This window comes from Tamandua tetradactyla, chromosome 3 (assembly GCF_023851605.1).
Source record: "Tamandua tetradactyla isolate mTamTet1 chromosome 3, mTamTet1.pri, whole genome shotgun sequence".
NCBI lineage: Eukaryota > Metazoa > Chordata > Mammalia > Pilosa > Myrmecophagidae > Tamandua > Tamandua tetradactyla.
The window spans coordinates 7295282-7320937 of NC_135329.1; the positions used below are offsets into that span (position 1 = coordinate 7295282).

General features: G+C 38.6%; 1 protein-coding gene and 1 non-coding gene across 11 annotated transcripts in view; one reads left to right on the top strand and one right to left on the bottom strand.

The window, feature by feature from the left end:
- LOC143676936 (protein FAM228B-like) overlaps positions 1–25656 on the top strand; it is a 60663-nt gene that overhangs the window by 27579 nt on the left and 7428 nt on the right. For 7 of the 10 annotated variants that reach the window (XM_077152244.1, XM_077152249.1, XM_077152243.1 and 4 more), the window contains 2 exons: positions 8786–8893; positions 17424–17569. In XM_077152244.1, coding sequence (XP_077008359.1) covers positions 8786–8893; positions 17424–17538 — 223 coding nt within the window. In that variant the 3' untranslated portion in view covers positions 17539–17569. Of the gene's footprint in view, positions 1–8785; positions 8894–17423; positions 17570–17661; positions 18352–25656 lie in introns of those variants that run through there. The other 3 variants (XM_077152245.1, XM_077152246.1, XM_077152247.1) reach the window with 3 other exon arrangements.
- On the bottom strand, positions 13503–13609 carry LOC143678375 (U6 spliceosomal RNA). Its single transcript, XR_013173188.1, has one exon. It is a non-coding gene; the product is annotated as a U6 spliceosomal RNA (small nuclear RNA).

Below are 25656 nucleotides of genomic sequence, written 5' to 3' on the forward strand. Positions count from 1 at the left end.
AAGATATAGAATGTTAATATAGAGAAAAAAATAAAAATAATAATAATAGTAAAAAAAAAAGAAAGGAAAAAGAAAAAAAAGACACAAACAAACAGACAAACAAACAAAAAAACCTATAGCTCAGATGCAGCTTCATTCAGTGTTTTAACATGATTACTTTACAATTAGGTATTATTGTGCTGTCCATTTTTGAGTTTTTGTATCTAGTCCTGTTGCACAGTCTGTATCCCCTCAGCTCCAATTACTCATTATCTTACCCTGTTTCTAACTCCTGCTGGTCTCTGTTACCAATGACATATTCCAAGTTTATTCTCGAATTTCGGTTCACATCAGTGGGACCATACAGTATTTGTCCTTTAGTTTTTGGCTAGACTCACTCAGCATAATGTTCTCTAGGTCCATCCGTGTTATTACATGCTTCATAAGTTTATTCTGTCTTAAAACTGCATAATATTCCATCGTATGTATATACCACAGTTTGTTTAGCCACTCGTCTGTTGATGGACATTTTGGCTGTTCCCATCTCTTTGCAATTGTAAATAACGCTGCTATAAACATTGGTGTGCAAATGTCCGTTTGTGTCTTTGCCCTTAAGTCCTTTGAGTAGATACCTAGCAATGGTATTGCTGGGTCATATGGCAATTCTATATTCAGCTTTTTGAGGAACCGCCAAACTGCCTTCCACAGTGGTTGCACCATTTGACATTCCCACCAACAGTGGATAAGTGTGCCTCTTTCTCCGCATCCTCTCCAGCACTTCTCATTTTCTGTTTTGTTGATAATGGCCATTCTGGTGGGTGTGAGATGATATCTCATTGTGGTTTTGATTTGCATTTCTCTAATGGCCAGGGATATTGAGCATCTCTTCATGTGCCTTTTGGCCAATTGTATTTCCTCTTCTGAGAGGTGTCTGTTCAAGTCTTTTTCCCATTTTGTAATTGGGTTGGCTGTCTTTTTGTTGTTGAGTTGGACAATCTCTTTATAAATTCTGGATACTAGACCTTTATCTGATATGTTGTTTCCAAATATTGTCGACCATTGTGTAGGCTGTCTTTCTACTTTCTTGATGAAGTTCTTTGATGCACAAAAGTGTTTAATTTTGAGGAGTTCCCATTTATTTCTTTCTTTCTTCAGTGCTCTTGCTTTAGGTGTAAGGTCCATAAAACTGCCTCCAATTGTAAGTTTCATAAGATATCTCCCTACATTTTCCTCTAACTGTTTTATGGTCTTAGACCTAATGTTTAGATCTTTGATCCATTTTGAGTTAACTTTTGTATAGGGTGTGAGATACGGGTCCTCTTTCATTTTTTTGCATATGGATATCCAGTTCTCTAGGCACCATTTATTGAAGAGACTGTTCTGTCCCAGGTGAGTTGGCTTGACTGCCTTATCAAAGATCAAATGTCCATAGATGAGAGGGTCTATATCTGAGCACTCTATTCGATTCCATTGGTCGATATATCTATCGTTATGCCAATACCATGCTGTTTTGACCACTGTGGCTTCATAATATGCCTTAAAGTCCGGCAGCGTGAGACCTCCAGCTTCGTTTTTTTTCCTCAAGATACTTTTAGCAATTCGGGGCACCCTGCCCTTCCAGATAAATTTGCTTGTTGGTTTTTCTATTCCTGAAAAATAAGTTGTTGGGATTTTGATTGGTATTGCATTGAATCTGTAAATCAATTTAGGTAGGATTGGCATCTTAACTATATTTAGTCTTCCAATCCATGAACACGGTATGCCCTTCCATCTATTTAGGTCTTCTGTGATTTCTTTTAACAGTTTTTTGTAGTTTTCTTTGTATAGGTTTTTTGTCTCTTTAGTTAAATTTATTCCTAGGTATTTTATTCTTTTAGTTGCAACTGTAAATGGGATTCATTTCTTGATTTCCCCCTCAGTTTGTTCATTACTAGTGTATAGAAATGCTACAGATTTTTGAATGTTGATCTTGTAACCTGCTACTTTGCTGTACTCATTTATTAGCTCTAGTAGTTTTGTTGTGGATTTTTCGGGGTTTTCGACATAGAGTATCATATCGTCTGCAAACAGTGATAGTTTTACTTCTTCCTTTCCAATTTTGATGCCTTGTATTTCTTTTTCTTGTCTAATTGCTCTGGCTAGAACCTCCAACACAATGTTGGATAATAGTGGTGATAATGGACATCCTTGTCTTGTTCCTGATCTTAGGGGGAAAGTTTTCAATTTTTTCCCATTGAGGATGATATTAGCTGTGGGTTTTTCATATATTCCCTCTATCATTTTAAGGAAGTTCCCTTGTATTCCTATCTTTTGAAGTGTTTTCAACAGGAAAGGATGTTGAATCTTGTCAAATGCCTTCTCTGTATCAATTGAGATGATCATGTGATTTTTCTGCTTTGATTTGTTGATATGGTGTATTACATTAATTGATTTTCTTATGTTGAACTATCCTTGCATACCTGGGATGAATCCTACTTGGTTATGATGTATAATTCTTTTAATGTGTTGTTGGATTTGACTTGCTAGAATTTTATTGAGGATTTTTGCATCTATATTCATTAGAGAGATTGATCTGTAGTTTTCTTTTTTTATAATATCTTTGCCTGGTTTTGGTATGAGGGTGATGTTGGCTTCATAGAATGAATTAGGTAGCTTTCCGTCCACTTCGATTTTTTTGAAGAGTTTGAGGAGAGTTGGTACTAATTCTTTCTGGAATGTTTGATAGAATTCACATGTGAAGCCGTCTGGTCCTGGACTTTTCTTTTTAGGAAGCTTTTGAATGACTAATTCAATTTCTTTACTTGTGATTGGTTTGTTGAGGTCATCTATTTCTTCTTGAGTCAAAGTTGGTTGTTCATGTCTTTCCAGGAACCCGTCCATTTCATCTAAACTGTTGTATTTATTAGCGTAAAGTTGTTCGCAGTATCCTGTTATTACCTCCTTTATTTCTGTGAGGTCAGTGGTTATGTCTCCTCTTCCATTTCTGATCTTATTTATTTGCATTCTCTCTCTTCTTCTTTTTGTCAATCTTGCTAAGGGCCCATCAGTCTTATTGATTTTCTCATAGAACCAACTTCTGGTCTTATTGATTTTCTCAATTGTTTTCATGTTCTCAATTTCATTTATTTCTGCTCTAATCTTTGTTATTTCTTTCCTTTTGCTTGCTTTGGGGTTAGTTTGCTGTTCTTTCTCCAGTTCTTCCAAGTGGACAGTTAATTCCTGCATTTTTGCCCTTTCTTCTTTTCTGATAAAGGCATTTAGGGCAATAAATTTCCCTCTTAGCACTGCCTTTGCTGCGTCCCATAGGTTTTGATACGTTGTGTTTTCGTTTTCATTCGCCTCAAGGTATTTACTAATTTCTCTTGCAATTTCTTCTTTGACCCACTCGTTGTTTAAGAGTGTGTTGTTGAGCCTCCATGTATTTGTGAATTTTCTGGCACTCCGCCTATTATTGATTTCCAACTTCATTCCTTTATGATCCGAGAAAGTGTTGTGTATGATTTCAATCTTTTTAAATTTGTTAAGACTTGCTTTGTGACCCAGCATATGGTCTATCTTTGAGAATGATCCATGAGCACTTGAGAAAAAGGTGTATACTGCTGTTGTGGGATGTAATGTCCTATAAATGTCTGTTAAGTCTAGCTCCTTTATAGTAATATTCAGATTCTCTATTTCTTTATTGATCCTCTGTCTAGATGTTCTGTCCATTGATGAGAGTGGTGAATTGAAGTCTCCAACTATTATGGTATATGTGTCTATTTCCCTTTTCAGTGTTTGCAGTGTATTCCTCACGTATTTTGGGGCATTCTGGTTTGTTGCATAAATATTTATGATTGTTATGTCTTCTTGTTGAATTGTTCCTTTTATTAGTAGATAGTGTCCTTCTTTGTCTCTTTTAACTGTTTTACATTTGAAGTCTAATTTGTTGGATATTAGTATAGCCACTCTTGCTCTTTTCTGGTTGTTATTTGCATGAAATATCTTTTCCCAACCTTTCACTTTCAACCTATGTGTATCTTTGGGTCTAAGATGTGTTTCCTGTAGACAGCATATAGAAGGATCCTGTTTTTTAATCCATTCTGCCAGTCTATGTCTTTTGATTGGGGAATTCAGTCCATTAACATTTAGTGTCATTACTGTTTGGATAATATTTTCCTCTTCCATTTTGCCTTTTGTATTATGTACATCATATCTGATTTTCCTTCTTTCTACACTCTTCTCCATACCTCTCTCTTCTGTCTTTTCGTATCTGACTCTAGTGCTCCCTTTAGTATTTCCTGCAGAGCTGGTCTCTTGGTCACAAATTCTCTCAGTGACTTTTTGTCTGAGAATGTTTTAATTTCTCCCTCATTTTTGAAGGACAATTTTGCTGGATATAGGAGTCTTGGTTGGCAGTTTTTCTCTTTTAGTAATTTAAATATATCATCCCACTGTCTTCTAGCTTCCATGGTTTCTGCTGAGAAATCTACACATAGTCTTATTGGGTTTCCCTTGTATGTGATGGATTGCTTCTCTCTCGCTGCTTTCAAGATCCTCTCTTTCTCTTTGACCTCTGACATTCTAACTAGTAAGTGTCTTGGAGAACACCTATTTGGATCTATTCTCTTTGGTGTACACTGCACTTCTTGGATCTGTAATTTTAGGTCTTTCATAAGAGTTGGGAAATTTTCAGTGATAATTTCTTCCATTAGTTTTTCTCCTCCTTTTCCTGTCTCTTCTCCTTCTGGGACACCCACAGCACGTATATTTGTGCACTTCATATTGTCATTCAGTTCCCTGATTCCCTGTTCAAATTTTTCCATTCTTTCCCTATAGTTTCTTTTTCTTTTTGGAATTCAGATGTTCCATCCTCCAATTCACTAATTCTAGCTTCTGTCTCTTTAAATCTACCATTGTAGGTATCCATTGTTTTTTCCAGCTTTTCTACTTTGTTCTTCACTCCCATAAGTTCTGTGATTTGTTTTTTCAGTTTTTCTATTTCTTCTTTTTGTTCAGCCCATGTCTTCTTCATGTCCTCCCTCAATTTATCGATTTGGTTTTTGAAGAGGTTTTCCATTTCTGTTCGTATATTCAGCATTAGTTGTCTCAGCTCCTGTATCTCATTTGAACTATTGGTTTGTTCCTTTGACTGGGCCATATCTTCAATTTTCTGAGCATGATCCGTTATCTTCTGCTGGCATCTGGGCATTTAATCAGATTTCCCCGGGTGTGAGACCCAGCAGGTTGAAAGATTTTTCTGTGAATTATCTGGGCTCTGTTTTTCTTATCCTGCCCAGTAGGTGGCACTCGTGGTGCTCATCTGTCTGCGGGTCCCACCAGTAAAAGATGCTGTGGCTCCTTTAACTTTGGAAAACTCTCGCTGTGGGGGGGGGTCACCAGCCGAAGCGGCTTGGGGGAGTGCCAATCCGAATCTCCCAGCCGGCCCAGGGATCCGCACGCGGGGAGGGTCACCAGCCTCTGCGGCTTGCGGGAGCGCCTTTCCAAATTTCCCAGCCGGCCCCGGGCGCCAAGCATGATGGGGGGGCGCCGGCCTCCGCGGCTTGGGGGAGCGCCTGTCCAAATTTCCCAGCCAGCCCGGGGCACCAAGCGTGGCGGGGAGACGCCAGCCACCGCGGCTTGGGGGAGTGAGTGCCTATCCACCGTTCCCAGCTGGACCGGGAAGCCACGTGTTTGGAAGGGACCCCGGTCGCCGTTCTCCGCGGCTTGGGGATCTCTGATCCAATTCTCCCAGTTGGTCCGGGGGGCCGCGCGTGGGGGGGGGCGCCAGCCGCCATGGCCTGAGGGGACCGCCTGTCCAATTCTCCCAGCCGGCCCGGGAAGGAGGGAGGGAGGGACTCCGGCTGCCTGCCACCCCGGCCTGGAGAAGCCCGCGCCCCTCGGCGATCTCACCGGAGCGGGTTCTACTAGCCAGTCAGCCGTTCCAGAATGGGGTATGCTGTCTTCTTGGTCTCTGTTGTGGCTCCGGGAGCTGTTCTGTATCGTTTCTACTTCCCTAGTAGCTGTTCTGGAGGAGGAACTAAGACCCGCGCGTTTTACAAACCACCATCTTCTCCAGAAGTCCCCCAGATATCACCTTTTTAGTTAAGACGTAACGGAGAGGTTGGAGGGAAGTACCTGAAAATGTAGAGCTGTGTTCCAGTAGCCATGTTCCTTGAAGATGATTGCATAATGATATAGCTTTCGCAGTGTGACCATGTGATTGTGAAAACCTTGCGTCTGATGCTCCTTTTATCTACTCTTATCACCCAGCCCCGGGCGCAGCCTACAAGCCGCCCAGGGAATCACGTGACGGGCAGCACGTGGCGTGCGGCCAGACTATGTCTTTTGATTGGAGAGTTTAATCCATTAACATTCAGGGTTATTACCGCATGGGTAGTACTTTCTTCTACTATTTTGCCTTCTGGATTTTATATGTCATATCTAATTTTCCTTCTTTTTACCTTTACTCCTAGTCTTCATTTCTACACTCTTCTCCGTACCCCTCTCTTCTGTCTTCATATCTGTCTCTAGTGTTCCCTTTAGTGTTTCTTGCAGAGCTGGTCTCTTGGTCACAAATTCTCTCAGTGATTTTTTTTTTGTCTGAAAATGTTTTAATTTCTCCCTCATTTTTGAAGGACAATTTTGCTGGATATAGAATTCTTGGTTGGCAGTTTTTCTCTTTTAATAATTTAAATATATTATCCCACTGTCTTCTCACCTCCATGGTTTCTGCTGAGAGATCTGCACATAGTCTTATTGGGCTTCCTTTGTATGTGATGGATTGCTTTTCTCTTGCTGCCTTCAAGATTCTCTCTTTCTCTTTGACCTCTGACATTCTGATTAGGAAATATCTTGGAGTATGTCTGTTTGGAGATATTCTCTTTGGGGTACGCTGCACTTCTTGGATCTGTAATTTTAAGTCTGTCATAAGAGTTGGGAAATTTTCAGTGATAATTTCCTCCATTAGTTTTTCTCCTCCTTTTCCCTTCTCTTCTCCTTCTGGGATACCCACAACATGTATATTCGTGCGCTTCATATTGTCTTTCAATTCCCTGAGTCCCTGCTCTTATTTTTCCATTTTTTTCCCTATAGTTTCTGTTTCTTGTTGGATTTCAGATGTTCCATCCTCCAGTTCACTAATCCTTTGTTCTGTCTCTCGAAATCTACTATTGTAGGTTTCCATTGTTTTTCTCATCTTTTCTACCTTGTCTTTCATTCCCAGAAGTTCTGTAATTTGTTTTTTCAGACTTTCCATTTCTTCTTTTTGTTCATTCATTGCCTTCTTTATATCCTCCCTCAATTCATTGATTTGGTTTTTGATGAAGTTTTCCATGTCTGTTCGTATATTCTGAATTAATTGTTTCAGCTCCTGTATATCATTTGAAGTGTTGGTTTGTTCCTTTGACTGGGCCTTATCTTCAATTTTCCTAGTGTGATTTGTTATATTTTGCTGGCATCTAGGCATTTAATTACCTTAATTAGTTTATTCTGGAGATTGCTTTCACTTCTTTTACCTAGGGTTTTCTTGCTGGATAAATTTGTTGTCTATCTATTCTTTGACATTCAGTTCAGCTTTATCTGGACCTCTAGCTTAAGTTTTGTTTAACAGAGGAGAATTTTTCCGTTCTTGTTTTCTTGTTTCTTGCCCTGCTTGTGTGGTGCCTTTCCCCACCCCACCCTTAGGAGGGTCTATTTAGATATTGTAGACCTCAGCCGGGTTTTCCCAGACCAAACTGTCCTCCTATCAGGTGGAAAGAGTCACCTGCGTCGGTTTTCCTTAAGGGTGAGACTCAGCAGGGTGAAAGACTTTCCTGTGAAGTCTCTGGACTCTGTTTTTCTTATCCTGCCCAGTATGTGGTGCTCGTCTGCCTGCAGTTCCCACCAGCGTAAGATGATGCGGTACCTTTAACTTTTGCAGACTCTCCCTGCTGGGGGGGGGGGGTGGAGACAGAGGAGAGGTTGTAGGCTGGTTTTAATGGCTTCAAATTACCAAGCCCTGGTGTCTGAATTCCTTGAGGGAGGGATTCCACCTGAGTTGGGCTTCACTCCTCCCCTGGGGAAGGCATAGGCTCCAGACAAGCCCCCAAAAGAGCTCACTTCTGCCTATGCCTGGGGCAGTTGCAGCCTGAGAAGTCCTGCTGTTCTATCCAAAGGCAGTCAAGCCTTTGTAGAAACACAGCCACAAAAACCTCTGTTTTCTTCTTTTTTTTCCCGTCAGTCCTGCCCCCTTGGCGCTGGGGCAAAAATGAGCAATCTCTGCTTTGACCAGGATCCCCTGAGCTGGGGGCCTATTTTTAGTAGTCAGAATTTGTTAATTAATTCCACAATTGGCGTTTGATTGTGCTCAGTCCCTGCTGCTGGTAAAATCTCTTTCCTTTCCCCTCTGGGAAACAGCCTGTGGGGGAGGGGCACCAGCCACCGAGGCTTGGGGAACTCACAGTTCTGTGGGGGCTTGCAGCCATCCAGCTGGTCCAATCTGGGGTACGCTGTGTGTCTGGTCACTGACGTTGCCCCAGGAGCTGTTCTGTACTGTTTCTGGTTATTTAGTAGTTGTTCTGGAGGACAAACTAAAATGCGCACATTGTTAAGGCACCATCTTGACCTGGAAGTCTAGGACGTGCTTTTAAATTTGCCAAATTGAGTGCTGGTTCTCAGTAAATGGCAAGTCACTCTCCCCATGGTTTCAGCAACTCTTAAACAACAGATCTCATCCAAGAAATGCACACCAGTTTTAAGTAACAGCATATACAGAGCCTTCAGTATATAACAGTTTTTGTATAAATGTAAGTTGTTGTCAAAAATTTCTAACACATTATCTTGTTTAAAGGTTAAAAGTGAAAATGAATCTTAATGATAGTAGTTTTGATCTGAAACCCTCAGCAAGAGTTTCTCATCTTCTGGAATGCCAGGAAGGAAAAAACCCAGTGATTTACAAGTAAGACTGATATTCTATAGCTTTGCTCTTCTTTCATTTAAGATACTCGGTTATTTTGCCACCCGCTGCCATCCTTTCAAGTTCCTGCAGTCAGAGCCGAGGCATACGCCAGGCCATACTTCATGGCACGCCATGAAGTAACTCCCTCCGCTGTGTCGAGGCAAGATAACACCCTTCCTCAGATTTTTCTTTTAAGTATATATATTTTTATTTTATATATATATATATATATATTTACATTATGATCTCATGAGGAAATGAAACATTATTCAATAATCTTTAATAGGGAAAAGTATTAATACTTAGGGCAATTGGTTAGTTATTTAAAAAATATTGACCTATGGTGCCATCAATTACAAATGGGTTATTAAATGTCAAAAGTTAGAATTCTCACTTGCCATGCGGGAGACCTGGGATCTATTCCTGGACCATGCACCTCCCCCCCCAAAAAAAACACCAAAAAAAGTCAGATGAAAGAAACAGAAGAAATAAGAAGCAATTACTGTCAATTTTCTGATTGGTAGCAGATATCCAAGCTTAAAAAGATACCCATAATGAATTGATAGATTTGACTATACAAAGTTTTAATTGTCTTATTATCTAAAAACAGCATAGATTTTAAAAGCATGCAACAAAGTGAAAAAATATTTCCAAAATATATGACAAAATTTATATCTTATACAAATTACTCATACAAATTGAAAATAAAAGCAAAACAAAAGAACAAAAAGCTCTGGAAAATTCATGGGAAAAACAATTAGCCAATAAAAAATAATGTGGGCAAATGATTATATAGTGTTTATTATATGTCAGACCCTTTCTAAAAGTTTTATATGTTAACTTTTTAAAAAACATTTTTTATTATGGAATACATATATACAGAAAAATGATTGTATTAGTTAAAGTCCTCTAGGGAAACAGAACCAACAGCAGGTATCTGTAAATATGAGATTTTATAAACATGTCTCATGTAACTGTGGAGAAAGTCCAAACTTCGTAAGGCAGGCCACAAGCTGACAGCTCCAATGAATGTCTTAGTAAAAGGGAGGCTGGCTGGCTGAAGCAGACTTCTGCCTGTTTAAAGACTTCAGCTGATTAGATTAAACCACTAGTTGCAGAAGACATTCTCCTTGACCGACTGCAGATGTAATCAGCCATGATGCAATCAATGTGCTGATGACTTAATAAGCCAGTTTTCTGGTTTATTAACCAGTCATTAAATGTCCTTTCAGTAATGGTTAGGCCAGTGCTTGCTTGACCAGACAACTGGGCCCCATCACCTAGCTAAGCTGACACATGAACCTAACCGTAACAGTGGTAAATTTCAAAGTTCAGTTTAACAAGAATATGGAGCAAATTTCAAAGTGTGGTACGAGTTATAGTTCTACAATTTCAGGTATTTTCTTCTAGCTGCTCTGATAAACTAGATATTGATAAGAAATATCAATATAGTGATTTAGTAGTCACAATGATTTGTTAGATTCTGTCTTCTCTGTTACAAATCCTCCCTCTCATTTGATCCTTCTCCCAATCTTCAAGTATATTTGGACAATAACCATTCTAACTTCTTCATGAAAAGGGGTGTTGATGTTATGTAAGGGGGATACAACAAGTAGATCTTTTGAGAGACTAGTGTCTCTGGGTTTCAGGGCTTAATTGGCATAGGAATAATCTGGAAGTTTTAACTTCCTGAAAAACAAACTTAGTGAGTGACCTCACTTAGTTGTACAATCATCGTCCCTCTCAGTTTTAGACAACTTTCATTGCTCCAAAGAGAAAAGTAACAGGTAGACACACCCACACCAAAGAAAACCTAAAACATCCCTTAACTCTTATGTCCCCCTAAATTATTTACCTATAGTATTATTGTGGTATAGTAATGTATCTCCTTCAGCTTTTTATGGGTTAAGAGAACAAACAGCTAAGACATTCAGAGATAACAAGCACAGAAATGGAAAAATAGTGTTAGCACACTGTATTAAAGGTAAAAGAGGATTTTAATAAAATGAGAATAGTAAAAATAGAATTTTTGACTAGCTTTGGTTGGTAGTGGCTGCTACAAGAAGAAATCCAGAGTGAAGAGGTGTTTTAAAGAGTGATGTGGTACATGCTATTATGCTTCTGTCATGGGAATTATATCAATTAACTAGTGTTGGGGATTGAATGATGTCCCCCACAGAAGACATGTTCAAATCCTGGCCTCTGGTCCTGTGGCTGTGAACCCATTTGTAGAAGGGACCTTTGATGATGCTATTAGTAGTTAAATGAGGGTGGCCTTAATTTAATATGGCTGAAGTCCTAATGAACAAAGGGAATTGGGCACATAGTAGAAGCCAGAGGTATGACAAGTTAGTGATATTAGCATGTGATGGAGTATTAACATCACCAGAAAGATATCGATGCCACCAGAAAGCATGCTCTGCCAATACCCTGATGTTGGGCCTCTATTCTAGCCTTCCAAACCATGAGACAATAAATTCCTATTGTTTAAGACCACCCATTTTGTGTTATTTGTCATAACAGCCCTGATAACTTGAGACAACTAGTTATGAAGTTAAAAGTAAGAAAGTTTTCTACATAGTAACAGATTTTCTACTTGATTAAAAAATAATGAGGTCTAAGCCAATTGGGCAGGTGAACTCACTGTCCTCCCCTCCCAATGGGACATGACTCCCAGGGGTATATGTCTCCCTGGCAATGTGGAAAGGACTGCTGGGATGAGCTAGGACCTGGCATTGTGGGATTGAGAGAGCCTTCTGGATCCAAAGGGGAAGAGAGAAATGAGACAAAATAAAGTTTCAGTGGCTGAGAGATTTCAAACAGAGTTAAGAAGTTATTCTGGAGATTATTCTTATGCAATATATACATATGCCTTTTTAGTTTATGGTGTATTGGAGTGGCGGGAGGGAAGTACACGAAACTGTTGAACTATATTCCAGAAGCCTTGATTCTTGGAGACTTTTACACTGTGACCATGTGATTGTGAAAACCTTGTGTCTGAAGCTCCCTTTATCCAGGGTATGGACAGATATGTTAAAAAATAAATAGTTGGGGGGAGGTATAAGCGGTAAAAACAATTTGGGTAGATTGTAATACAAATGGTCAGTGAGAGGGTGGGGTAAAGGGTATAGGATGTATTAGTTTTTTCTTTCTTTTTCTGGAGTAGTACAAATATTCTAAAAATGATCATGGTGATGAATACACAACTATGTAATGATATTGTGAGCCGCTGATTGCATACTATGGATGGACTGAATGTGTGTGAAGATATCTCAGTAAAAATATTTTAAAAAAAGAAACAAAATAATGAGGTCCCTCATATATTGTTGGGGGGGGTGTTAAACAGTACAGTCACTTTGAAAGATCGTTTGGCAGTTTCTCAAGTTCAACATAAAATTATCATTTGACCCAGCAACTGTACTCCTATGTTTCTACTAGTAAAAATTAATGCACAAAGCCACACAAAGATTCAAACATAGCAGCATTATTTACAATAGCCCAAAATAGAAACAACCAAAATGTTCAACTCGTGAATGGATAAAGAAAATGTGGCATTATATCCATATGGATGGGATGTTATTTGTCAATTAAAAGGACTGAAGTACTGAAACAGGCCACAACATGGATGAGACTCAAAACCTTTATACTCAGTGAACAAAGCCAATCACAAAGGACCACATATTGTATGATGGTATTTATAAGACACGTCCAGGTAACTCACATCCATAAAGACACAAAATGATTAGTAGTTACCTGGGCGTATTGGTTGGAATGGTGAATGACTGCAAACGCTCATGACATTTTCAAGTCATGAAAATGTTCTAAAATTAGACTGTGGCAATGGCTCCATGACTGTATAAATATACTACAACCTTTTGACATACTATTAAAAAGGGTGAATTAAAAATACTTATTAGAGGGCAGGCCATGATGGTTCAGCAGACAGAGTTCTCGCTTGCCATGCCAGAGACCGAGGTTTGATTCCCGGTGCCTGCCCATGTTAAAAAAATAAACAAAAACTTATTAGAGAAGTTGTAGATTTACAGAAAAATCATGTAGAAAGCACAATTTCCACATACTTCCCCTTATATACAGTTTTCCTTATTGTCACTTTGCATTAGGGTGGCAATTTTGTTACAATGGATGAAACAATATTATTATACTTATGCTACTAACTATAGTTCATAGTTTACCTTAGTTCACTGTTTGTATTGTACAGTCCTATTTTTTGAAAAATTTTGTCTAGTAACATATATACAACCTAAAATTTCCTCTACCTTCTAATAGATAATCCGATGGGTTAATTGCGTTTACAAAGTTGTGCTACCTTCATCAGCATCCACTGCCAAAACTCTTCCTTCACCCCAAACAGAAACTCTGTACCAATTAAGCATTGACTCCCCTTTGGATGGGCCATCGTTTCCTGTTTCTTTGTCTTGTAATCTTTTGTTTCCAGTTGTACATGTAAAACTTTTAAAATGCAAACTCTGGAATTTAGTCTGAGTTGTTTGTTCCTTAAGCTTGTATCCAGCTAGTGATTTCACAGATTTCCTTGAGCACCAGGAGCTAACAAAGACAAGCCAAGAGGAACAAACACCTTTTTTTTTTTTTAAATATGGAACGCTTCACGAATTTGCGTGTCATCCTTGCGCAGGGGCCATGCTAATCTTCTCTGTATCGTTCCAATCTTAGTATATGTGCTGCCGAAGTGAGCACACAAACACCTTTTATAGTCTTTGCAAATTGGCTCTGGGTGGCTGGTGCTCTCCTGCAGAGTTTAGCCTTCCTATCAAAGGATCTATCCAAGGCAAAAGTTAAGTGCATGGTCCTCTCTGTCCCTTCTGAGCTTTAATCATATCCTGGGCTTGTGCTTGTGGCCTTAGGATTTCCCTCTACTCCCTATGGCCTGGCACTTGTCCAGATGCTGCAACCCTTTAACTGTTTTCCAGAGTTTTGAGGAAGATGGCTCTGCCTGTTTTTGCTAGTTGTTTAAAGATTCTGTCAGGGAACAGCACTCCAGAGTGTTTTATGCCACCATCTTGGTTGACTGGCAAAATGAGTGAATTTTGTGGTATGTGAGTTATACCCCAACATCATAATCATCATCACTGATAACAACAAAAGAACCCTAAAAAAGTGGAATAAAAATGAAGTTATATGATGATGTTCAAAGAAACAGAATAGTAAACTGTGATACATTTATATGATGGAATATGGTATGGCTACAAAAAGGAAGGATGTCAAGAGGCTGCAATGAGCTGAAGAAATTTTGGGAACAATGTGTTGTACAAAATAAGTGAGGAAAAAAACAAATATGCTAAGGTCTTTTTCAGAAAATACTTATAAGAAAATGGGATCCTAGATTGTAAGCCTTTATAGCAACCGCACTTAGTCTGAAGTTGTAAGCATATTTCTAGATTCTGAGACACTGAGATATATGTGTATCAATTTGTATTTCCCTAGAACTTTGAGTAACTTTGTGACACCTAAGACCTAGAAATGGAGTACTGCAGTCCTGAAAGTTAGCATAGCTATATACAGTAACAGTTAAAGTAACCAAAAAAGAGATTGGGCCTCAATTACAGAAAACAACAAAGCCAGTCTGGCTGGGACTGAGGTAAATCAGACTACAGGGAAGAAAAGGATAGTGTACATACTCCAGACTTTCACCTACTGTATGTGACCAAAGGCAGAGAGGTTTATTATGTCTAGATTCTAAATTTTCTGTAAATACAATCAATCTGTCTGGATAGCTCATTTAAACAACCCAAACTCCTGGAATCCAGAACAGAAATGAGGTCTTGTAATTCTGAATAGCTTAATGTAATACCAGGATATATCTCAGATTATGGTGGGCTGATAATTAAAAAGTGTTTTTAGAGTCCCTTGAGGGTCCTAAGGAAAAAAAAAAATGGAACTATTAAATTTTCCTATCTGGGAAACCTGGATACTTTCTCAATCATTGGGGACTCCCAAGAAAATAGGCCAACCCCTTGATATTGAGGTTTGTCCTTATGAAATTCATTTCTGTAGTGGAGAAGCTAAGACTACCTATATTGAGGCCTAAGGGTTGCTTCCAGAAAACCTCTTTTGTTGCTCAGTTGTGGCCTCTCTCTCTAAGCCCAACTCTGCAAGGAACCTCATTACCCTCTCTGCTACATGGGACATGACCTCCAGGGGTGAAAATTTCCCTGACGACCTGGGGTGTGACTCTTGGGGATGAGTCTGGCCCTGGCACCATGGGACCGACAACACCTTCCTAACCAAGAGGTGGGAAAGAAGTGTCACAAACTAAGGCATCAATGGCTGAGAGAGATCAAATAGAATCAAGAGGCTATTCTGGTGGCTACTCTTTGCAGGCTGCAGTTAGATGGTACTAATTGCCATGGTTTGCTAAACACCAACCAACATCAGTCCTGTTAACTCTTTTTATTTTTAATCATTTTTTATTATAAAATATTATATACAAAACAGTAATAAATTTCAAAGTACTCTGAAACAAGTAGTTATAGAACAGATTTTAGTTTGATAACAAGTAGTTGTAGAACAGATTTTAGTTTGGTATGGGTTACTTTTCTACAATTTTAGGTTTTTTCCTTATATCTGCTACATGATACTGGAGTCTAAAAGATCAATATAATGATTCAGTACTCATACTCATTTGTTAAATCCTATCTTCTCTGTTATAACTCCTCCTTCTCCTTTGATCCTTCTCTCAATCTTTTGGGGTATTTGGGCTCTGCCCATTCAAACTTTTTCATGTCAGAAAGAGATGTCAATAATATGGGATAGGGAGATGGGAACGAGTTGATGTTCTTGGAGAGGCTGGCCCCTCTGGGTTTCAGGACGGTTCTGGCCTAGAAACCCATCTGGAGGTTGTAGGTTTCTGGAAAGTAATCTGAGTGCATGAAACTTCTTGTGGAGACTCAGATAGAGCCCTAGGTGTTCTTTAGGGTTAACAGGAATTGTTTTGATTGGGGTTTGGCTAAGTGTAGTAATTAGCAGTATCTAGTTAAAGCTTGCATAAGAGTAGCCTCCAGAACAGCCTTCCTGTTAATTCTTAAGAATACCTAGGGCTGGAACTGAGACTCGATGAAAGTTTCATGCAGTAAATTTGCTTTCCTGGAACCTATAATTTCCAGAGGGTTCCTAGGCCAGATAAATCCTGAGACCCAGAGGGACACCCTTTTCAAGATTATCAATTAATTATATGCCCTTATCTTTTAGTGTCAACACCAGTTCTCAACATGAAAAAGTCAGAAGGGGCATTGCCTAAAGATCCCTATATGCTGGAGAAGGGTCAAAGAAGAAGGAGGAGTTATAACAGAGATAATAGGATTTAACAAACCAACATGAGTGCTGAATCACTATATTGATATTTCTTCTAGTCCCCAGTGTGTTGGAGCAGCTAGAAGGAAAAATCGGAGATAGTGAGAGGGTAATCTATAACCAATTCTGAAAAATGTTCTGTAGCTACTTGTTGAGGTGTACTTTGAAAATTATTGTCTTTGTATATATATTTCACAATAAAAAAAAGTTTTAAAAATGAGGTTATATGATGTTTTGTTAATTGGCCAACAGTTCTGTCACTAGAAAATCCCCAGGCTGCAGTGATTTCCCATTTTGTTTCCTGAGTAGGCTCAGAATTTGATTAATTTTCACTGAGCGGCAGAGCTGGCAGGCTTTTAGAGATACTTGGTGCTGGCATGTTCAGCAGAGAGAACTCTTTGCCTTATGAGGAACTTAATGTTTTAAAGTAGAAACAGTTGAGTGTTAGGAATGAAGCTGGCCATAGTAGCATTCTCAGTGTCCTTATACTGTGGTTTAACAATCTGCTGTTTTGTTTCTTGTATAGGAACTGAAACTGGGGGAGAGATAGAAAGTTTTAAAACCAAGCCCTATTCACTTGGTAGCCAACGGCCTTAAAAAATGGAATGATTCAGAATCACTCTTTTATATTAGCTTCTAAGGGAGTAAGTGCTACAATTCCTTACTGCTCCAGTCTCATACAGAACTGTTTTGGGGAAAATTTTAGGATAATCAACGTCTTAATCCTGCTTATTTTCTATAATTGGCTGTAAAAGGTGGAGTTTTTTCTGTAAATACCTCTTTAAGCAGAGTGAGACCCAAACAGGAAGGAGAATATTGCATTGTTGGCATACCGGGGGGCTTACATTTTATACTAGAGGCTTAAGTCTGTGAACTCCTTCTGGAAAGAGAAAGAGGAAGATTGAATTTTCTTGAGAAGACATGTTTGTCTGACATACTTGGACCCTCCCAGGGAGGGCATAATGCACAGCTCTGTGAGGGGCCATTTACTCAGAAGGAACTTCAGTCTGCTATTTCATTAAGCAGAAAAGAGATTTCAGATGAAAATATTACTAAAGCGAAGTAATGCTCTCTATGTGGGTTTCCTTTTCATAAAAATGTATAAATTCTTATAGAACCCATCAACTTCGAAGTTAAATAAAAATACTAAATGCTACAACTGAGTTGATAAAATTCTTTCCTTTTTGGTTCTTCCTTCCAGAAACAAAAAGTCATCCCCTCCAGAAAAGGAACCTCTAGGTTACCAGGAGGGAAAGTTTCCAAGCCTGAAAGAGGCAGACTCTGAAGGCCGCTTCTCTTCCTTGAACCTCAGCTAGGAGGGTTATAAGGGATGAGGAGCAGAATATGGTAAGTAAGCACCGAGGTGGCTCCGTTTTACAATAGACAAGACAGCAATTGCTGGTACCAACATCTGCACAGCTGGAAAATTTTCTGTACAGCAGGCTTCCAAGAAGAGAACCAGCAGTGGACAAGAAAAGAGAAAAGGGGACTGTAGAAGACACCATGAGGCAGGTTTCCTTTACCCAGAAGGAGGAAAGAGCATCGCCCCTAAACTTCGTGGCTCTACACAAGTGGAGGGGCCCTTTGGTCGAGGGACTGCACCATCTGGGGTTACTCTCTCACCATTCTGCTCCCTTCTTCCATCTCTCTACCATTTACCACTCATCACACCCAAGCCAGCCCCCAAATTTAGTTCCCCTTATTTCAGTCAAAACAGGTAGAGATCTTTCAAAAGGGCCATACACTAAATTAAGACGGTGTAACTTAAGAAGAAAACAAAAGCCCCCAAATTACAAATGTAAAATATATAGAAATGTAGGTGTTTCCAAAGCTTTCTCATCCTGCTGGTTCAGGCTCCCGCTTCCAGGCCTAGTGACCATTCCTCCCCTCAGTCCTTTTCCCACACCCTGTCTCCCAGGAGGCTCGCCTCTTCTCGGAGTGGAACGAGAGGAGAAGACATAGCCCTCTCTCTACCCTCTGAACATCCCAGTTAAAAATCAATATGGAAACGGTCTGTTTTCTGAGTATGCAATCTTTTCACCTTTCTTCTTTTCTGATTCTCTGTCCATTTCTCCAATCCTACCCCTAAAAATAATGGAGCTATTTCTTTTCCTACTCATTCATGGCATTTAAAAAATTTTAAAAATAATTTCAAAATTATAGGACAATAGCAAAAATAGTACAACTAAGAGACCCTGCTCTACAAGAAATATTAAAGGGAGCATCACAGGCAGATAGGAAAAGGCAGGAGAGAGTGATCTGGAGAAGAGTATAGAAACGAAGACTATCAATAAAGGTAAAAAGAGAAAAAAAAATAGGTATGGCATATGTTCTAGTTTGCTAGCTGCCAGAATGCAGTACACCGGGAACGGAATGGCTTTTTAAAAAGGGGAATAATAAGTTGCTAGTTTACAGTTCTAAGGCCAAGAAAATATCCCAATTAAAGCAAGTCTATAAAACTGTCCAATCAAAGGCACCCAGGGAAAGATACCTTGGTTCAAGAAGGCCGATAATATTCAGGGTCTCTCTCATCTGGAAAGGCACATGGCGAACACAGTCACAGTTTCTCTCTCAGCTGGAAGCGCACATGGTGAGCAGGGCAATGTCTGCTACTTTCTCTCCTGGCTACCTGTTTCATGAAGCTCCCCAGGAGGTATTTTCCTTCTTCATCTCCAGAGGCCCCTAAAGAATAATAGAGCTATTTTTTTCCTACTCATTCATGGTATTTAAAAAATTTTTTTCATAATTTCAAAATTATAGGACAATAGCAAAAATAGTACAACTAAGAGACCAGCTCTACCAGAAATACTAAAGGGAGCATCACAGGCAGATAGGAAAAGGCAGGAGAGAGTGATCTGGAGAAGAGTATAGAAATGAAGACTATCAATAAAGGTAAAAAGGGAAAAAAAATAGGTATGGCACATAAAATCCAAAAGACTAAATGGTAGAAAAAAGACAAAACGGTAGTCAAAAGACATAGGCTGGCAGTATGGATTAAAAAACAGGACCCATCTATATTCTATTTACAGGAGACTCACTTTAGACCCCAAGACAAAAAAGGTTGAAATTGAAAGGCTGGGAAAAGATATATCATACAAACAACAACCAGAAAAGAGCAGGATAGCTATACTAATATCTGATAAAATTAGACTTAAAATGTAAAATGATTAAAAGAGACAAAGAAGGACACTATCTATTAATAAAGGAACAATTCAACAAGAAGACATAATCATAAATATTTATGCCCCAAGCCAGAGTGCTCCAACATACATGAGGCAAATCCTGACAACACTGAGAAGTGTTTTAGTAAAAGCTGCCAGAATGTGATATACCAGAAATGGAACAGCTTTTTTTTTAAACCTTTTTTATTAATTAAAAAAAAATTAACAAACAAAGCATTAAGATATCATTCCATTCTACATATACATACAATCAGCAATTCTCAATATCATCACATAGTTGCATATTCATCATTCTTAGAACATTTGCATCGATTTTGAAAAAGAAATAAAAAGACAACAGAAAAAGAAATAAAACGATAATAGAGAAAAAAAAAAGATTATACATACCATACCCCTTACCCCTCGCTTTCATTTACCACTAGCATTTCAAACTAAATTTATTTAAAAATTTGTTCCCCCTATTATTTATTTTTATTCCATATGTTCTACTCTTCTGTTGATATAGTAGCTAAGAGGAGCATCAGACACAAGGTTTTCACATTCACAGAGTCTCATTGTGAAAGCTATATCAATGTTCAATCATCATCAAGAAACATGGCTACTGGAACACAGCTCTACATTTTCAGGCAGTTCCCTCCAGCCTCTCCGCTACATCTTGAACAACAAGGTGATATCTACTTGATGCATAAGAATAACTTCCAGGATAACCTCTCGACTCTGTTTGGAATCTCTCAGCCATTGACACTTAGTCTCATTTCACTCTTCCCCCTTTGGTCGAGAAGGTTCTCTCAATCCCTTGATGTTAATTCTCAGCTCATTCTATGGTTTTTCTCAGTCCCTTGATGCTGAGTCTCAGCTCATTCCAGGATCTCTGTCCCACGTTGCCAGGAAGGTCCACACCCCGGGAGTCATATTCCACACAGAGAGGGGGAGGGTGGTGAGACTGCTCGCCATGTTGGCTGGAGAGAGAGGCCACATCTGAGCAACAAAAGAGGCTCTCTTGGGGGTGACTCTTAAGCCTAAATTTTAAGTAGACGTGTCCTATCCTTTGTGGGGCTAAGTTTCATATGAACAAACCCCATGCCTGGGGGCTCAGCCTATAGCTTTGATTGTCTACACTGCTTGTGAGAATATCAAGAATTCAACTTGGGGAAGTTGAATTTCTCCCCACTCTCACCACTCCCCGGAGGGGGGTTGCAAATACTTTTCCAGTCACTGATCAAATCACTCTGGGATTCATTGGGGCATCAAACTGGACAAACCAACAAAATCTCATGTCCTACCTGTGATTCCAAGTACTTATGACATTCAATCAAATTATCTACATGAGTTATATTAGGAAATGCTCTGGTCAAAATATAAATTTTATAACTAATAAACATTTTTTGCTTTAGTCTCACACAGAAGGTGACATTTTAAAGTATTAATTATCATCTATTTTCAGCACTCTGCAATAATGACATTCCTTTGTTCTTCCTCATGCAAAAACATTTTTAAAGTTGTACCTTGTACATTTCACTATTATTATACACTCTAGGCATTCCTAGATTATACCATCTCAATCTTTAACATCTATTTTTCTTTCTGATTTCATTTATGTCCCCAGCCCTCCTCCCTCTATCATTCTCACATGCAGCTTCATTCAGTGTTTTAACATAATTGTATTACAGTTAGGTAGTATTGTGCTATCCATTTCTGAGTTTTTGTATCCAGTCCTGTTGCACAGTCTGTATCCCTTCACCTCCAATTACCTACTATCTTACCCTATTTCTATCTCCTGATGGTCTCTGTTACCAACGACATATTCCAAGTTTATTCACTAATGGCAGTTCATATCAGTGAGACCATACAGTATTTCTCCTTTAGTTTTTGGCTAGTCTCACTCAGCATAATGTTCTCAAGGTCAATCCATGTCATTACATACTTCATAACTTAATTCTGTCTTAAAGCTGCATAATATTCCATCATATGTATATACCACAGTTTGTTTAGCCACTCGTCTGTTGATGGACATTTTGGCTGTTTCCATCTCTTTGCAATTGTAAATAATGCTGCTGTAAACATTGGTATGCAAATGTCCGTTTGTGTCTTTGTCCTTAAGTCCTCTGAGTAGATACCTAGCAATGGTATTGCTGGGTCATATGACAATGTATATTCAGCTTTTTGAGGAACCGCCAAACTGCCTTCCACAGTGGTTGCACCATTTGACATTCCCACCAACAGTGGATAAGTGTGCCTCTTTCTCCACATCCTCTCCAGCACTTGTCATTTTCTGTTTTGTTGATAATGGCCATTCTGGTGGGTGTGAGATGATATCTCATTGTGGTTTTGTTTTGCATTTCTCTAACGGCCAGGGACACTGAGCATCTGTTCATGTGCTTTTTGGCCATTTGTATTTCCTCTTCTGAGAGGTGTCTGTTCAAGTCTTTTTCCCATTTTGTAATTGGATTGGCTGTTTTTTTGTTGTTGAGTTGAACAATCTCTTTATAAATTCTGGATACTAGACCTTTATCTGATATGTCATTTCCAAATATTGTCTCCCATTGTGTAGGCTGTCTTTCTACTTTCTTGATGAAGTTCTTTGATGCACAAAAGTGTTTAATTTTGAGGAGCTCCCATTTATTTCTTTCTTTCTTCAGTGATCTTGCTTTAGGTGTAAGGCCCATAAAACCGCCTCCAAATATAAGATTTATAAGATATCTCCCTACATTTTCCTCTAACTGTTTTATGGTCTTAGATATAATGTTTAGATCTTTGATCCATTTTGAGTTAACTTTTGTATAGGGTGTGAGATAAGGGTCCTCTTTCATTCTTTTGCATATAGATATCTAGTTCTTTAGGCACCGTTTATCGAAGAGACTGTTCTGTCCCAAATGAGTTGGCTTGACTGCCTTATCAAAGATCAAATGTCTATAGATGAGAGGGTCTATATCTGAGCACTCTATTCGATTCCATTGGTCAATATATCTATTATGCCAGTACCATGCTGTTTTGACCACTGTGGATTCATAATATGCCTTAAAGTCAGGCAGCGTGAGACCTCCAGCTTCAGTTTTTTTCCTCAAGATACTTTTAGCAATTTGGGGCACCCTGCCCTTCCAGATAAATTTGCTTATTGGTTTTTCTATTTCTGCAAGGTAAGTTGTGCAGATTTTGATTGGTATTGCGTTGAATCTGTAAATCAATTTAGATAGAATTGACATCTTAACTATATTTAGTCTTCCAATCCAAGAACATGGTATGCCCTTCCATCTATTTAGGTCTTCTGTGATTTCTTTTAACAGTTTCTTGTAGTTTTCTTGAATAGGTCTTTTGTCACTTTAGTTAAATTTCTTCCTAAGTATTTTATTCTTTTAGTTGCAATTGTAAATGGGATTCGTTTCTTGATCTCCCCCTCAGATTGTTCATTACTAGTGTATAGAAACACTACAGATTTTTGAATGTTGATCTTGTAACCTGCCACTTTGCTGTACTCGTTTATTAGCTCTAGTAGTTTTGCTATGGATATTTCAGGGTTTTCGACGTATAGTATCATATCATCTGCAAACAGTGAGAGTTTTACTTCTTCCTTTCCAATTTTGATGCCTTGTATTTCTTTTTCTTGTCTAATTGCTCTGGCTAGAACTTCCAACATGATGTTGAATAACAGTGGTAATAGTGGACATCCTTGTCTTGTTCCTGATCTTAGGGGGAAAGTTTTAAGCTTTTCCCCATTGAGGATGATATTAGCTGTGGGTTTTTCATATATTCCCTTTATCATTTTAAGGAAGTTCCCTTGTCTTCCTATCCTTTGAAGTGTTTTCAACAGGAAAGGATGTTGAATTTTGTCAAGTGCATTTTCTGCATCAATTGAGATGATCATGTGATTTTTCTGCGTTGATTTGTTGATATGGTGTATTACATTAATTGATTTTCTTATGTTGAACCATCCTTGCATACCTGGGATGAATCCTACTTGGTCATGATGTATAATTCTTTTAATGTGTTGCTGGATTCGATTTGCTAGAATTTTGGAGAGGATTTTTGCATCTATATTCATTAGAGAGATTGGTCTGTAGTTTTCTTTTTTTGTAATATCTTTGCCTGGTTTTGGTATGAGGGTGATGTTGGCTTCATAGAATGAATTAGGTAGCTTTCCCTCCACTTCAATTTTTTCGAAGAGTTTGAGCAGGGTTGGTACTAATTCTTTCTGGAATGTTTGGTAGAATTCACATGTGAAGCCGTCTGGTCCTGGACTTTTCTTTTTGGGAAGCTTTTGAATGACTGATTCAATTTCTTTACTTGTGATTGGTTTGTTGAGGTCATCTGTTTCTTCTTGAGTCAAAGTTGGTTGTTCATGCCTTTCTAGGAAGTTGTCCATTTCATCTACATTGTTGTATTTTTTGGCATAAAGTTGTTCATAGTATCCTGTTACTACCTCCTTTATTTCTGTGGGGTCAGTGGTTATGTCTCCTCTTCCATTTCTGATTTTATTTATTTGCGCCCTCTCTCTTCTTCTTTTTGTCAGTCTTGCTAAGGGTCCATCAATCTTATTGATTTTCTCATAGAACCAACTTCTGATCTTATTGATTTTCTCTATTGTTTTCATGTTCTCAATTTCATTTATTTCTGCTCTAATATTTGTTATTTCTTTCCTTTTGCTTGCTTTGGGTTAGTTTGCTGTTCTTTCTCCAGTTCTTCCAAGTGGACAGTTAATTCCTCCATTTTTGCCCTTTCTTCTTTTTTGATATAGGCATTTAGGGCAATAAATTTTCCTTGTAGCCCTGCCTTTGCTGCATCCCATAAGTTTTGATATGTTGTGTTTTCATTTTCATTTGCCTCGAGATATTTACTGATTTCTCTTATAATTTCTTCCTTGACCCACTGGTTGTTTAAGAGTGTGTTGTTGAGCCTCCACATATTTGTGAATTTTCTGGCACTCTACCTATTATTGATTTCCAACTTCATTCCTTTATGATCTGAGATAGTGTTGTGTATGATTTCAATCTTTTTAAATTTGTTGAGACTTGCTTTGTGACCCAGCATATGATCTATCTTTGAGAATGATCCATGAGCACATGAGAAAAAGGTGTATCCTGCTGTTGTGGGGTGTAATGTCCTATAAATGTCTGTTAAGTCTAGCTCATTTATTGTAATATTCAAATTCTCTGTTTCTTTATTGATCCTCTGTCTAGATGTTCTGTCCATTGATGAGAGTGGGGAATTGAAGTCTCCAACTATTATGGTAGATGTGTCTATTTCCCTTTTCAGTGTTTGCAGTGTTTGCCTCACGTATTTTGGGGCATTCTGGTTCGGTGCATAAATATTTATGATTGTTATGTCTTCTTGTTTAATTGTTCCTTTTATTAGTACATAGTATCCTTCTTTGTCTCTTTTAACTGTTTTATATTTGAAGTCTAATTTGTTGGATATTAGTATAGCTACTCCTGCTCTTTTCTGGTTGTTATTTGCATGAAATATCTTTTCTCAACCTTTCACTTTCAACCTATGTTTATCTTTGGGTCTAAGATGTGTTTCCTGTAGACAGCATATAGAAGGATCCTGTTTTCAATCCATTCTGCCAGTCTATGTCTTTTGATTGGGGAATTCAATCCATTAACATTTATTGTTATTACTGTTTGGGTAGTACTTTCCTCTGCCATTTTGCCTTTTGTATTTTATATGTCATATCTAATTTTCCTTCTTTCTACACTCTTCTCCACACCTCTCTCTTCTGTCTTTTCATATCTGTCTCTAGTGCTCCCTTTAGTATTTCTTGCAGAGCTGGTCTCTTGGTCACAAATTCTCTCAGTGACTTTTTGTCTGAAAATGTTTTAATTTCTCCCTCATTTTTGAAGAACAATTTTGCTGGGTATAGAATTCTTGGTTGGCAGTTTTTCTCTTTTAGTAATTTAAATATATCATCCCACTGTCTTCTAGCCTCCATGGTTTCTGCTGAGAAATATACACATAGTCTTATTGGGTTTCCCTTATATGTGATGGATTGCTTTTCTCTTGCTGCTTTCAAGATCCTCTCTTTCTCTTTGACCTCTGACATTCTGACTAGTAAGTGTCTTGGAGAACGTCTATTTGGATCTATTCTCTTTGGGGTGTGCTGCACTTCTTGGATCTGTAATTTTAGGTCTTTCATAAGAGTTGGGAAATTTTCAGTGATAATTTCTACCATTAGTTTTTCTCCTCCTTGTCCCTTCTCTTCTCCTTTCAGGACATCCACAACACGTATATTTGTGCGCTTCATATTATCATTCAATT